The 15,462-nt window shown below is 39.4% G+C and overlaps 3 protein-coding genes across 3 annotated transcripts; 2 read left to right on the plus strand and 1 right to left on the minus strand.

The window, feature by feature from the left end:
- Positions 1 to 2,495: 2,495 nt before the first annotated feature.
- LOC135635136 (protein IMPAIRED IN BABA-INDUCED STERILITY 1-like) lies at positions 2,496 to 7,354 on the plus strand. Its single transcript, XM_065146007.1, has 9 exons — positions 2,496 to 3,394; positions 4,060 to 4,344; positions 4,413 to 4,730; positions 4,934 to 5,161; positions 5,402 to 5,499; positions 5,839 to 5,947; positions 6,177 to 6,674; positions 6,762 to 6,894; positions 7,073 to 7,354. Exons 1-9 carry the CDS (start codon positions 3,053 to 3,055, stop codon positions 7,108 to 7,110), a joined length of 2,049 nt encoding a protein of 682 aa, XP_065002079.1. The 5' UTR covers positions 2,496 to 3,052; the 3' UTR covers positions 7,111 to 7,354.
- Positions 7,355 to 8,301: 947 nt separating this feature from the next.
- LOC135635224 (ethylene-responsive transcription factor ERN1-like) lies at positions 8,302 to 10,192 on the minus strand. Its single transcript, XM_065146170.1, has one exon. It carries the CDS (start codon positions 9,687 to 9,689, stop codon positions 8,493 to 8,495), a length of 1,197 nt encoding a protein of 398 aa, XP_065002242.1. The 5' UTR covers positions 9,690 to 10,192; the 3' UTR covers positions 8,302 to 8,492.
- A 3,056-nt stretch (positions 10,193 to 13,248) lies between these two features.
- LOC135635728 (pentatricopeptide repeat-containing protein ELI1, chloroplastic-like) lies at positions 13,249 to 15,295 on the plus strand. Its single transcript, XM_065147014.1, has one exon. It carries the CDS (start codon positions 13,304 to 13,306, stop codon positions 15,200 to 15,202), a length of 1,899 nt encoding a protein of 632 aa, XP_065003086.1. The 5' UTR covers positions 13,249 to 13,303; the 3' UTR covers positions 15,203 to 15,295.
- The last annotated feature ends 167 nt before the right edge of the window (positions 15,296 to 15,462 follow it).

Raw genomic sequence — 15,462 nt, forward strand, 5'->3', positions numbered from 1 at the left:
TTATGTTTTGCCTTCTTTAGAAAGAGAAAAAATAGCTTTAAACAACAGTTACTCTGCTAACTGGACAACTACAATAAAATCTATTAGACTTTTGATTGCAAGAGCTATAAATATATCTTTTGATCCTCACAGTTCAGCTAAAATTTCTGCTTTAAGTGCAGGAGCTATTACAAGTTCCCTAACATGGGATGCAATGCTAGGAAGCATGTTAAAAGTTGTTCAGCAGCCTCTGAAGTTGAAGCTCTCCAAAACAATTCTTTGTAATCAGGTTTCACTGAAAAGATGAGAGTGAAGACACAATATTGAGTGGCCAGTGGACTTTCAGCTGAAAAAGGCACATTGATGATGCCTAGTGTTCTACATTTTCCACTGCAGTGATTGACATCAAAGAATGCATTTATTCTTCATCCACCATGTTTGAAATTTGAATTTATTGTCCAAGTGGCAGCAGGGTTGGAAGCCATTAAATCTTTTGTCCATGTTATTGCATCCAAAAGTTTTAGCCAATAGATGAAGACATGATCTATGATTTATATTCTTAACAAGAAGATGATAATACTATCTATATCAGGGATTTTTGCAGCCTGTAACTAAAAGTCCATTATAATGTTTCCCCAAAACTTCTGTAGCTACTACACCTTCAAGTATTCTTCTGCTTCATTTTCTCTTTACATTCTTTATGGTCTGATAGTAACAAGACTCTGCATTCTGTACAAAAAAGCAATGGCATCTGAATGATGAAATCTGTGGATTGTTTTTATCATTAGAATTCAGAAGTAGATGATTGGAATCTCCTCTATGATATATCCTTGAATTTTTACAGTTCCAATACCTGATAAAAAAAATGCATTATCCTTTTATTTCCAGAGAACTCATGCATAAAACTACTAGATATGAATGACACCATGCCATGAGACAGGTAAAGGTGGAATGCCAATGAAAGATCTCAACAAAATTAAATTTCACAACTGCTCCTTGAATTCATCATTCATGAAGTGTATGATCTTTTTTCTTTTTGTTATCATGATGCAGATTCTCCTCAGCTCTACTGACCTGTTTCTGTAAAGAGAACAATTAGGATGTCAACACTGGTTGTTGAAGATCTCACTTCTTAGTGCTAATTGTAAATTTAGGACAAAAAGCTGAAACATGCACATTTCCTGGCTTTTTCCTTGAATGAATTTTCTCATGGGGCCAGGGATGTGGATTTCATGCAGAAGCACTACACTGATCTCTGGCAACAAGCTGATGGAGGAAAGTAAGTCAAGGCTGCTTTTGATGCTTTTTAGGCACTCTAAGTGGCTCATTTGCTGTTCTCATGATGCCTCTAAAGCTGTTGTCCTTGTTTATTACATACCATGACCATCCAATTCTTTTATGGCCTTCTTGGTGATGAAAGGAGTGTGATGAGCTTGGAAAAGGAAACAATAAGAAGGTGGTATCCTTTGATGCTTTGTGAAACAAGCTTTGGTTAGAATGGAGCAAGACAATTTTGCTGAATCAATCATATGCAAATACTGTGATGATGAGAGAAGTATCACAAAGGAGGAAGGTTGAAGTGCATGCTGATGCTTACAACTCTTCAGAATTCACTCTATTTACTATTCTCAGCTTCTTCAGATCCCTAACCTAAAAAATATTTGTAATCATCATTGTTTTGTTAGATAAAAAATATTTAATAATATTTTAGAGTAATACTAGCTTGAGTACCAAAAAGGCGATCGATAATAAAAAAAATTATAAGATTTTTTTTTTCTTCGTAAGATCGATAATAGAAGCGAGATTGTGTTGAGTGTGAAGTATAGTAAAAATTGAAAACATCTCGACAATAATTATAGCATCTCATCTTAGTTTAATAATTTATTTTTTTCATATATTATTTACTAGAATAAATAATTTTGATTGACTTGTCTTATCTAAGTTTATATAATTGGATCGTAATAAAAACCTTGACATCTAATGATCATCCATCAATTATCACACCAATTATATTAAAACAGTTATAATCTAAAATTGTAACCTCACTTGCTAATACATGATTAAGAAAGGTTTAACATATTAATCTTCCAACAGTGGAGCCATGGAACAAAGATGTTTAAGACTTGGTTGAGGCATATCCCATATCTTGTGGAAGATAAAAGCCAACCAACTTGTATAACTAAGCAACAAACAAACAGACAAACAAGAAAATATTTGCTAATAAAGAAGAAAAATTACAAATTATTGTGTTGCATATCCACAAAAAAAAAAAAAAAAAAAACCATTGTGGGTCAGCCAATGATGTGAAGTATTATCTTAAGCAAAAGGCAGCCATGATTGCCATCCAAAACCTAAACAGAACCCCACTAAATCATATCAATATTTCCCACCAGTCACAGTGCTCTCAGCCTCCAAACCCACCCACAAACCTTATTGTGGCAGGTGTGTTCTTGCCACTGCTTGCTCTTGTTGGTCCCACTCCACCAAGAGTCCCTATTTAATTGGTCCCATGTCTCACTTCACTGTGACCAATCCAACCTCCACTTCATCATCTCTCTTCTCCTTCAAGGAAGCCATCTCCTCTGCAACTGAAACTTGAAGCAACCTCACCAAAGCTGTCTCCTTTATCCCATATTAGAGGAGAGAGAGCTCCGTATTGTTCGGGGGAGGATCGATTCATCTGCGTTGATCTCGGAGTGAATCTGTTGAGCGATACCGGGGAAACATCCTACTACCCTCAAGAAAGGAGAACAAAGATCGTAATTTTGAAGGGGAATAACTCCAAAAGATCCAATCTTTCTATCTTTGAGGGCTGCCAGCGCTCTTGTAACGCCTGTCCCTCCTATTCATGCACTGTTAGTCTCGCCAGACGTGGAAGGGGATGCAGGATAACTGAGAAGTGGTTAAAGATCTCTTTTTTTCTATCTTTAGAGCGTTTGTAGCCGTCTGAAATCTGCTGTGACTCCTATTCTTGCTTGCCTTCGCCATTTCTTTGGGGAAGCAATCACTTTACATTGGTGTCCTGGGACGCTCCTTGGTTGCTATGCTTCTTGCCGGCAAGCTGTAGGCCGTGATGGGTTGCGTGGCGTCGAAGGCCCCTGTTACGCCTGCATTAGACTCGTCGGGCGCCTCCGCGGACCTTGAGAACTCAGAGGAGTTTTTGCCGCCGTCGTTGCTGTGGAACCGCCCTCAGCTTTGCAACTATGAGTTCGGGGACCAAAGCGAGTCAGAAGAGTCCAAGAAGAAGAGCTCAGCCGGCACCAGCTCGGTGAGCTTTCAGTTGCGGAATCTGAACTGGTGCACTGAAGGGGAGCAGGTCGCGGCAGGTTGGCCCACATGGCTGAGCGCTGTCGCCGGGGAAGCCATTCAGGGATGGGTGCCCCTCAAAGCTGACTCCTTCGAGAAATTAGAGAAGGTAATGCAATTAGAGAAGCTGTCAATAGCTTTGTCTTTGCTTTGCTTTTCTTTTGAGGAATGTTGCTATCTTTTAGATTCAACCAAATCGAAATAATGACCTAAAATCAGAAATAAAATCAAAGATCAAAACTAAAACATTTCGAAATCGTTGTATATATGTGTCACTTTGCTATTTTTATTTGAAGAAAAAAAATGTTCATTTTAATTGATCTGTTTTTGTTGCTATTTCTGCAAAAAATGGCATCTTATGGACTATTGATGTCTTTGTTTCCTATAGTTCTTTCAAGCTTTAGGATCATGCATGGTCTTACTTTTCATCCTCTAATTTGATGGTCTGATTAGATATGAGTGCAAAAAAGGCTTGAGTAATGAGAAAACTAATTGATGTATGTTGTGGGATGTACCAGATGTGTATATTCGCGAATATTATCCTCTAATTTATGAAAGTTAATCAGTCCAAATATGACAAGATGTTCTACCAAGTGGCTTATTAGCTTGGGCTGTGCCCTTTTGTGATTGAGCTTCATGATCATTTCTTTAATGGTCCATCAAATATGTCTGCTGCTGAAGAACTACATTTGTTGCTCTTCTGCATGAACACTATTTCTTTTCTGTTTCTTTGTTTGTCTGTTATCTGACATTATCTTTCTCCAATTCAAATAGATCGGGCAAGGTACTTATAGCAGCGTGTTTAGAGCACGCGAGACCGATACAGGAAGGATTGTTGCCCTAAAGAAGGTGCGCTTTGACAATTTTGAGCCTGAGAGTGTGAGATTCATGGCAAGAGAGATACAGATTCTCCGCAAGCTTGATCATCCAAACATCATAAAGCTGGAGGGCATTATTACTTCTCGGCTATCATGCAGTATATACCTTGTTTTTGAATATATGGAGCATGATCTTGCAGGGTTATCATCTTGCCCAGATATCAAATCCAGTGAACCACAGGTTATTCACCTTCCTTGCAACGTTTTCAGCTCGTAAGTGTAGAACTTGACCATGTGCATATGTTTCAGATCAAATGTTACATGCACCAATTACTATCTGGACTTGATCAATGTCATTCACGCGGCATCATACATCGGGACATCAAATGTGCAAACCTTCTAGTTAACAATGAAGGAATTCTGAAGATGGCTGATTTTGGTTTGGCAAACATCTTGAATCCCGAGGAAAAGCAGCCACTCACTAGCCGAGTTGTGACGTTATGGTATCGTCCGCCAGAGCTTCTTCTAGGATCAACAGACTATGATGCATCTGTAGATTTGTGGAGTGTTGGATGTGTATTTGCAGAACTCTTTCTTGGGAGGCCTATCTTGCCAGGGAGAACTGAGGTAATCATCTTAGTCCTGCTTTATTCATACTATGGAGGTAAGGCAAGAAAAAGGATAAGAGAGTGCCTAAGCATGACTTGTTTTCCCAATTTCAAGTTACAAGTAGTTAGCAAAGCCATTTAGAATTCCATCATCCTTTAGTAACTATAGAATATAAGATCTGGATTCGCTTGGACTTCTAATTATATTTGATTTATATTCAGGTTGAACAAATTCATAAGATCTTTAAGCTCTGTGGTTCTCCACCAGAAGAATATTGGAAGCAATCCAGGATGCCGCATGCAGCAGTTTTTAAGCCTCAACATCCTTATGAGAATTGCCTCCAGGAGACATTTGACACTTTACCAGAAAGCGCATTCGAATTGTTAGAAACATTTTTGTCGATCGAGCCTAAGAAACGTGGCACAGCCTCTGCTGCTCTTACTTCTAAGGTAACTCTTGTACAAAATTTGGTCTCTGCTTTGTTAAAAAGTATTATCTCATTATTATTCATTCTGTTGATGACATTTCTATCTGTTGAGTGATGCTTCACATTGTGACTATTAGTAGGCTTGCTGTGAATTCTCCTACATGACTCCTCCTCCATACCCACTTCAGTTCTTTTCTAAAAGATTTCTGCCTCAAAACATATCAGGTTTTGCAATCTAATTGCCTTCCTCATGCTTGTTCAGTACTTCAGGACAAAGCCTTACGCGTGTGATCCATCTAGCTTTCCCAAGTATCAACCTAACAAAGAAATCGATGCAAAGTTTCGTGAGGAGTCACGCAGGTGAGCTGAAAACTTTACCTACGAAGAATACATGGTCCCACATTCAAGAAATTTTGGCCATTTAGTCTTGCGAACTTTATCTTTGCACTTACTATGTGACTTTTGATCAACTTGGACAGATTCAAGTAACATCAAATAGTGACATCTCAATTTTGAACCTTAGAAACAAATTTGGTGATATGAATCCTGCAAAAAAAATAAAAATCTACTCTCCAGATCTTCCGACATAATCTGTAGAATGATCTGATTCTTTATTTAATATGTGCAACCTTTATCATTTTTACACAAAAGCAAATCACAACTTGTTGATCTTTCAATCATTTTACTGTATTGTTTCAGAAGGAGTGTCAGTAGCAGATTAAATGTAGAAGCAACAGGAAGACCTTCAAGACCATACAAGCCTTCACAAGAATCAAATGGCCTTGCAAACACAGCATCTCGCAGAGAGGTCTCTCTCTCTCTCTCTCTGTCCATATATCTATATCTACCTACCTATCTATCTCATTCTTTCCATCTCTTTCTATGTGTGTTCCCAATGTGTCCATGCTTGTAATTAATAGATTGAGAATTTTAAGATGGTCAGGCTTCAAACTTCCCAAATATAAGCAGTGAAAAATTCTATTACTGTAGTGTTTTATTGGCATGATTGCAATACTAAAAATCTTTGTCTCTGCCAGGGGTTGAAAATTGCTCAAGGATCTAATAGAAGCAATGTAAAACAAGAGATTCCAAGAGTAAACAATGGTACAAGGCTAATCATTGATCAGCAGCCAATGCCAAATATTAGATACCAAGATGAGCATCGACATGTCAAGCAAAACTATCAAAGAGTGCCTTTCTCAGGTCCTTTGCATCTCTCTGCTTCTACCAGCTTTGCAGGTCCAAAGAAACCAAATGAATTACATTCACACATCAAGCCTCAGGCTAGATCCAGATCCAGACATGACAATTCGGGAAGGTTGGGTCCATCAAATGTTTCAGAGATAACAAGAACTTTCAAAGTGAATGGAGAAGAAAATAGAGATCTTGGACATGCTTCCTCTTCCAATTCAAAAGGCTACAAGCCAAAAGACGCATTTCAAATCCCACGGAGACATCCAGAGCTTCAGGACTCAACATATTCTTTCAATGCCTACCGTTCTCGTGATGCAGTTTCATCTAAGAATAGGAGCTTGGTACTGATTCAGCTACTCCGAAACATTTACTTTCTTCTACACCACTGGCCTAGCTGGTCATTTACTGATTGTCTTGAAAATTTTCAGGGTTATATATATCAAGGAGAAAAGGTGGAGTTCTCAGGGCCTCTACTGCTCCAATCGAAAAAGGTTGATGAATTCCTGGATAAGCATGAACGGCACATCCGCAAAGCTATTCGGAAATCATGGTTTCAGAGAGGTAAAAGTCACACATCTTGAACTCATTATTCTGATACCTGATCAAAGTATCCTATTTTACCACAGATTCAAAGATCATTCACAACAAATTGGAATGCATCTCCATCTCTCTTTTTTATTTGCTCCACCTTAGATCTCAGTTTCAGCTGATGTCCACCTAAATGTTGTATTTGCAACAGGGAAAAAAGCAGGGACTGTAGAGATCCATGGAGGTTAGACAAATACATACAACTTGGAGATGCAACAGTCTCAAAATCCAACACAGTGAGACTGCAGGGCTGTTCTTCTTCCGGTTGAGAAACCGAATGAGCACTGTGGAGATCGGCTTGTGGGGATTAAAACTGTAGGTTTCATTGTAAATGTGGATGTTTTTTTTTTGGTGCTGTAAAAGCCTGAATGAATGCAGGTTCCAGAGTTTGTAGACAAAGTTGATAGTGTTTTTGTGCTCTCTTCCTCTATTACTTTTGTGGCAATGAATGTTGAGGAATTCATAATATTATATATATATATATATATATATATATATATATATATATATATATATATATACACAAACATATATATATATATACATATATATATATATACATACATATATATACATATATTTATATATACATACATATATATACATACATATATATATATACATATATATATATATACATATATATATATATATATATATATATGATAGATTGGTCCATTTTTTCACAAAAGAGAAGATCTAATTGAATCAGCATATTAAGCCAACTAATTAACACATTTATTTTTTAGTAAAAAATAAGATTAATTATAGATTATTTTCTGTAATTAGTTATTTTTAGTATTCTAGTCTCTATAGTTTTAAAAATTACATTGGGATCCTTATACTTATGAAAGTAAGATATTTAATCTTATTTATCTTTTTAAAGGGATTTGAGATGATTCTTATCTATTAGGATAGAGGCATATAGAGATTAATTCTACATTCTATCTTGAGTATTATGTTCAGTGTTATGTTCATCACAGGTTAATCCGTTCCGTTCCATCTAAAAGATTAATCCGTTCTATCTTGCTTCCTCTGGTAATTCCTGAACCAAATATTCACTGTTTCTGAATGTGAAATTACTGGTTTCTATATGTAACCAGAGACTTAGAACGCACCAACAAAATTAAATGTTTGCTGCTGCATTCAAGGCTATTTGAGTGTCCTGAAGACGAGGAGATAATGTTCAGTGTTATGTTCATCACAGTCTTCATTCAATCTCATACTTTGCTTCTAATGTTTAGTTTCACCGTGAGATGTTGTAGATTTCAAGAATGACCAATGCATGTGTTACATAGATATGAAGAAAAAAAATCACATTTTTTATTGTGTTGAAGGTAGATTACTCATTAATCATGATCAACATCCTCTAAGAAAAGAAGTTGGCTCCTTATTTGTACACAATGTATGCAGATTTAAGAACTCCAAATGTTTGTAATCAGAAGAATTGATGGCTATGCTGAAACCTAAGACAGTCATCTATTTTATGGTAATACAAATTTGGCTTACTCAAATTGTCATTATGGTAAGAACTATTATAGGCTGAAGTTGTCTTCCAACCATTTGACAGATCATATTGGAGGGAGGTCAAGAGAACTCCAGAAGAACAATTCACCTTCACTGCCAGAACTCAAAGCTGAAGAAGGTGGTGGTGATTGGGATGATGATGTTGATGAGGAAGAGCAAATGGTGGTGATGTAGGAGGAAGAATAACTTGAAGAAGAGTTTTCTGCCTCTACCTCGACTCCTTCACCTTCCATCAACTGCATCTCATATCCTTGCTGTTCTCTGCAGGCACTTGTGAGAGCAGAGAGATGATCCTCCATTCTTCCTCCCCTTCTTTCCCCGAGCTGTAGCTTCAAGTACTCAGATATTCCATTGAGAGCATACAGAGATGCTGAGATCTTCCTCTCATACTTCATCCTCTTCACTGCAGCTCTAATCATCGATGGCTCATCAACACAGCTCTCTTGTTCTATGGGCTCCTCGATCTCACCCATGATCTCAAATGGTGAATAGAAGCACGATGATTCCTGCACCTCATCCATGAAACCAAAGTCCATGACGCCCACATCAAGACTCGCCTCATCTTCTCCACAGCCACCAAATTCAACAGCTCCCCCCAGTTCATAGTCCGAAGTGAAATCCACATGATCGCCGTCTTTATAGGTGTAACTCTCTTGGATACTGTCATGCATATAGTCAGCACCACCTTCACCTGCATGAGAAAGATGAAGCATGGAATTCGATGGATCGTTTAAGAAGTCTGCGAAATGGATGTCGTCCTCCTCCTCTGCGCCATCTTCATATTGTGGCCGATGTGCTTCTTCTCCTGGTTGTTGTAGCTGTGGCTGCTGCTGCTGCATCTCGACCAAGGCAGAGTGGTTTCTGGCCTTGAGTCTCATCAGGAGGAGGTTGGTGATCTTGGAAGGCAGCACTGATGGTTTCGAGGGCTGCAAAGAGGAGCAAGGCCAGAAGTTGGTGCGAGTATTGGCACCACGGAGAAGGCAGGCGGCCTCATCGTAGGCCCTGGCAGCTTCTTCAGCTGTATCAAACGTGCCAAGCCACATTCTAATCTTCTGTATGGTGTCTTTGATCTCTGCCACCCACCGACCTGATGGCCTTTGCCGTACACCGACGAAGCGCTTTCGGGCACGCCGGACATCTCCGAGTGCCTCCATAGCCGTCGCCTCGTCCCACCTCGTGGCACCACCATCTGGGTCCTCCTTCCCATCTACTCCATCCGTACACCTCCTCTTCCTTGCCATCTCCTCAGTCTGGCTCTGCTACAAAATTCACTGCTGTTTCTACTTCTATTGCCTGCTGTTGGACTTGTTACTGCACTTGGCGAGGATGGGATGAGGTGCAGAATATATAATGGTTAGAGAGATGTCAGACAAGTGAGAGGGAGGAGGAATATGATGACATTGTTGCTTGGTGCCATCTGATTGTTCTTTATGATTCTGGCTTCATCATCCTGCCATTTGGTCTTTGCTGTTGAGATTGTATTTGCCCTTGACTTGGTCCTTGGCACAATCATAATGATGCTTTCCTCTCATCAAATTTGTTTGCACATCAAGTTTCTCAGTAGAATATGCTGAATTGTAGGATTGAATTGGTCTTCTGCTGATCAACTTGCCATTCTTTAATCTTGTAGGTTTGGAGACCTTCTCCTCGCTGTCTCATCTCCTCCTGGAATCTTTGGACACAGTTCGCGATCGCCAAGTGGCCGCCGAAGCTTAAAGGCAGAAAGATGACTCTATCAACTCAAGAACACTAGCAGTCTTGTTGAGAACATGTCAACAGATAATTGTATCCAATGAACAGCTGATTTGGATCCATGGTACTTGGGTGATCGATGGTACTACGATCATCGACACCACTGGATACAGACTTCCATGGGTTCCTCCGTTAGGAATTCACACTTGTTTGTTGTTTGCAGGCATTGTTTAGTACCTTCAGATGGCTAAAACAAGGATGATGAGACAACAACTACGGTATTTGTCTGTGCCGTGAGAGGTTTTTCTTGGCACAGCCATCTCGAGAAGTTAGCCGTGGATTGAATCAGATGGAAAGGGACAAAAGGAGCTTTTTGTTGTCATCAATGATGAATGGCATCCAATGACGGTGTCTTCCAAGCTATATCACTATCAGCATAATTTTCTATGCAATTGCGACCACTTTTCTTAGTGTTGAGCCTCCAAACAAGACGAACTCCATTTTCTGGTCTCTTTCCCTAGTTTGATTCCAGCTCTCAGTTTACTAGCGGTATGGATGTGCTGATTTCTATCTACCATTAATATTTGTGAGATTGTATTTGCATTCGATGGATGAGAGCTGTAATTGTATATGTAAATGACACCAATCCATATCTTGTTTTAGGAAATCGTCACAGCTGTAGAAATGTGATGGAATGGGTGAAATATCTCTAATTCTTGTTCCTTGACCCAATCATTTCTATGATCAGACCATGAACAAGTGCTGAAGACATGAATGTTTCAGTAGATAAAAGACAGAGTAGAACAAGTGCTGACAACATCTGACTATTGCTGGTTTTTCTCTGAGAATAAAGAGTAATGGATTATGTAAACATTACTGCAATGTTGTATGAGACTTCAAGTGAGAATAAGAAAGTAAAAAAAGGGAAAAATAAAAAATAAAAGGGGCTTCAGATGAAGACAACATCTAACTTTTGGTGGGGTTTCCAAGGACAAAGATTAATGAATAATATATTGCAAAAATATATGAGAATTCAAGTAGGCATCTGCTTTTGCTGGTTTCTGTAAGAACACAATATTATTCAGTATGCATCATAAACTAGAAAATTGGCTTCAGATGCAGACATCTGAACCTCTAAAAGTTCTTCTAAGAATAAAGATTAATGACTGCTACAATACTATGTAATTGGAATCACATTTCAAGCATCAGAAAGCAAAGAGAAAACATGGCTTCAGATGCAGACAGCATCTGGTTTTTGCTGGTTTTTCTAAGAATTAAGATTAGTGAATACTATGAAAAATAATGCAAAATTTGTAAGAGACTTCAAGAAACCATCATAAATTAAATTGGAAAAATGGCTTCCAGATGCAGACATCTTAACTTCAAAGATGAATGAACACTTAAAACCAGAAGGCAAACACAAAACAGTGGCTTCAGATGAAGACAACATCTCACTTTTGCTGCTTCAATGAATACTCTGAATAATGCTGTATAATTTGTATCAGACTTCAAGTAAGCATCATAAAATAAATGAAGTAGAAAAAAAATGGATTCACAAGCAGACAAACCAAACCTTTTCTGGCTTTTCTTCTCCTTGGGAAGAATCATAGAGAATAGGTCAAGTGTGAAGTCACAGAAGAGAGGAAGACTTGGTGTGAGTCCACAAAACAAAGATCAATGAATACTTCCTAAGAGATGACTTCATCCACTAAAAGGTTAGATCAAGGAAAACCTATGCACCAAAACACAAGTTTGGGTATTGTGTATAATATTTTAATGCTGCTGATGAGTTCAACAAGAAATAGTAGTGATCAGTAAACATCTCCAAGTGGCTGCTGCTGAGGATGTGGGAGACACTAATAAGCAACAGCTTGAAAGCAGTATGCTTTCTTGCTGCCAGATGGAGGGTGGCTTTAGATGCCTGTGTTTTGTAGATTGCTGTAGCATGTGATATCAGAGAGGAAAAATTGCTTTGATATCAAAACAACAATCAACTTAAGTTACATGGTTTAATGTATGCAAGATTTACATGATTTTACATCCTTTATCTATAAAGAAACTTAAATTTTCACTATGTGAAAATAAGTAATCTATGAGAAAGAAAACTCTTTATTGAGTTAATCCAAAGCCTATTTGTAGTAACAATCTTTTTAGATCTTATATCCTTAGTATCAAATCTAAACAAATAAATATTTATTAGATAATCAATCCTTGTTTTTCAAACAAAAGTATTTTTGATGTTTTAAATTTATTTTGCAGGTAGATATACTTTTTTTCTCAAACCTTTGACTAAAGAGAATAATAAAAAAAATTTTTTTCCATAAGTGATAAATCAGAATTTGATTATCTGATAAAAAGATTCAGATCCAACTGGGAAATATTTTTGTACTCCTTAGGTGTTTAGGTAAATGATGGATTTGATATATAATTATATATAAACTATTTTGGAGCCTTTCCTAACAAAAGTCCTTCTAATAATTAAATTAGAAGGAGCAAAAAATTTTAAAACTAAAAGAATACACAATGATCAAAAAGCAAAAAAGAATATCAAAAAATCAATACAAAATTTAACATGATTTGACAAATCCTGAGTATATTTATGAAAAAATTTAGATTCTTCGATATATAAGATCAATTATAAAACATTTAAGTTTTCCTACTCAAATATAACTCTTATAAATACAAGGAACTAGTAAACCTCTTTATAAATATTAAAGAGACTTCAGAGTAAATGTGTTAACTTTCTCTTTCCAAAATCTTAAGACTTAAATATATATTTTATAAAAAATATTTTTAATTTATTAAAAATTATAATTTAGTTAGAAATCTATCAATAAATTTAAATATCATTAGAATTTTTAAAAATACTTATCAATCCTTTTTTTTATATATTGTATCGGAGATATTATTGAGTTAAGATAGAAGTTAATATTATGATTCATAAGGCAAGTGATCTAATTATTATTAGATTGTGAGATCATGTGATTTACATTTAGTTAGTAATGACTAGTGTTAATGCCAAGGGATATATATATATATATATATATATATATATATATATATATATTATTGGTGTTTGAAAAAGAAATCAAAGAAAAGAAAGAAAGATTGAAAAAAACTATAATCCTTGGAGGAAGAGGATAAGGTGGTGACCGGAAACACCATGTCTTCCGCCACCTTCACCTCCGCCCTCAGCGTCGGCGTTGGCGGCAGCATCTCACACACACGCGAGCCGCCTTCCGCGGTCCACCCCATCCTTCCCGCTGACCACGCAGTCGCCCTGATCGACCGGTGCCGCTCGGCCCGACACCTCCTCGAGCTCCATGGCGCCGTCCTCCGTGCGGGGCTCCACCACCACCCTATCGTCGACTTCAAGCTCCAGCGTACTTACTCCGCCCTTGGCCGCCTCGACCGCTCCTTGACTCTCCTCCGCCTCACCCCGAACCCCAATGTCTTCTTCTGGACTGCCGCCGTCCACGCCCACGCCCTCCATGGGCTCCACCACGAGGCCCTCCTCCTTTTCTCCGACATGCTCTCTGCCTCCGTCGAGCCCAACGCCTTCACCTTCTCCTCCGCCCTAAAGGCCTGCCCTTTGGGCCCCGGCCGTGCACTCCACGCCCACTCCCTGAAGCTCGTCCTCAATTCCGACCCTTACGTCGCCACCGCGCTCCTCGACATGTACGCCCGCGGCGGGGAGGTCGTCTCCGCCCGCCGTCTATTCGACGCAATGCCCGAGAAGAGGCTCGTCTCCTCCACGGCGATGATCACTTGCTACGCGAAAATGGGGGATTTGGACAACGCCAGGCAACTGTTCGACGAAATGGATGAGAGAGACTGTGTCTGTTGGAACATAATGATCGACGGGTACACTCAACACGGACGGCCCAACGAGGCTCTGCTACTCTTCAGGCAGATGTTATCATCATCGACGAAGCCGAACGAGGTGACAGTGATCTCGGTGCTCTCTGCTATCGCCCAGCAGGGCTCCGTTGGCTCCGGCAGATGGGTGCACTCCTACATCGAGAACAATCCGATAGAGTTCAATGCCAGAGTGGGCACCGCACTGATCGACATGTATTGCAAATGCGGCAGCTTGGAGGATGCTTGCAAGGTGTTCGACAGCATCGAGAACAAGGATGTGGTCGTTTGGAATTCGATGATTGGGGGATATGCAATGCACGGGCACAGCCATAAGGCGCTCGAGCTGTTCTCCGGACTACGTGCCGAAGGCCTCCAACCAACGGATATCACATTCATCGGAGTCCTCAATGTTTGTAGTCACTCGGGCTTAATCGAGGAAGGGCGCGAGTACTTCCGCTCGATGGAGAAGGACTACGGAATCGAGCCCAAGATCGAGCACTACGGCTGCATAGTCGATCTCCTCGGGCGAGCAGGGCTCGTCGATGAAGCATACGAGCTTGTTCAGAGCATGAAGATACCACCGGACCCTGTCATCTGGGGCTCATTATTGGCTGCATGCAGGCTTCACAGAAACATGGCTTTAGGGGAGAAGATTGCCAATTTCCTGGTTCGCAATGGCCTCGCCAACTCCGGCACATACATTCTTCTATCTAACATCTATGCTGCAGTTGGGAACTGGGAGGCCGTGGCACAAGCGAGGGCCCTGATGAAGGAGAACAAGGTGCAGAAGGAGCCTGGATGCACTTCAATCGAGGTAGCCAACAAAGTGTACGAGTTTGTGGTAGGTGACATGAGCCATCCAAAAAGTGAAGAGATCTACACCATGTTGGAGGAGCTCAATGGGCTGCTCAGAGCTCATGGATACGTCCCGCGGACCGAGCTGGTGCTTCATGATCTCGAGGAGGCGGAGAAGGAGCGAGCGCTCGGAGTCCATAGCGAGAAGCTGGCGATCGCCTTCGGTCTGATAAGCACGCAGCCGGGGACGACGATCAAGATTGCCAAGAACCTTCGTGTTTGTGTGGATTGCCACACGGCCACCAAGCTCATCGCCAAGATTACGGGGCGCAAGATCGTCGTCAGAGATCGGAATCGGTTCCACCATTTCGTTGATGGTTCGTGTTCTTGTGGGGATTATTGGTGACTGTATATACGTCCATGCATGTTTGTATTCAAATGCAGTTTTAATGACTTATTATCTAAGAAGTTATTATTGCGAGGATAATTTTTATACTTAATCATTGGTGATATGAAATGGTGAGATAATTACTATTAAATTCTATAAATAAGATAATAGTTCACGAAGTAAAGATATTTATTTGAAAATATTTTGTAGGTGTTCTTAGTTTTTATCTCTTATTTAATACTATTTTGGTTTTCTTATTTAAAGTATTTTTTTATTAT

This window comes from Musa acuminata, chromosome BXJ3-4 (assembly GCF_036884655.1).
Source record: "Musa acuminata AAA Group cultivar baxijiao chromosome BXJ3-4, Cavendish_Baxijiao_AAA, whole genome shotgun sequence".
NCBI classification, from domain to species: domain Eukaryota; kingdom Viridiplantae; phylum Streptophyta; class Magnoliopsida; order Zingiberales; family Musaceae; genus Musa; species Musa acuminata.

What these genes read in the sequence shown, in the direction of transcription:
- LOC135635136 (XM_065146007.1), top strand. Translation starts at nt 3,053, where the DNA reads ATGGGTTGCGTGGCGTCGAAGGCCCCTGTTACGCCTGCATTAGACTCG. An exon ending in TTTCGTGAGGAGTCACGCAG is followed by an intron (nt 5,500 to 5,838) that starts GTGAGCTGAAAA and finishes GTATTGTTTCAG; the next exon opens with AAGGAGTGTCAGTAGCAGAT. An exon ending in CATCTAAGAATAGGAGCTTG is followed by an intron (nt 6,675 to 6,761) that starts GTACTGATTCAG and finishes GAAAATTTTCAG; the next exon opens with GGTTATATATATCAAGGAGA.
- LOC135635224 (XM_065146170.1), bottom strand. Translation starts at nt 9,689, where the DNA reads ATGGCAAGGAAGAGGAGGTGTACGGATGGAGTAGATGGGAAGGAGGAC.
- LOC135635728 (XM_065147014.1), top strand. Translation starts at nt 13,304, where the DNA reads ATGTCTTCCGCCACCTTCACCTCCGCCCTCAGCGTCGGCGTTGGCGGC.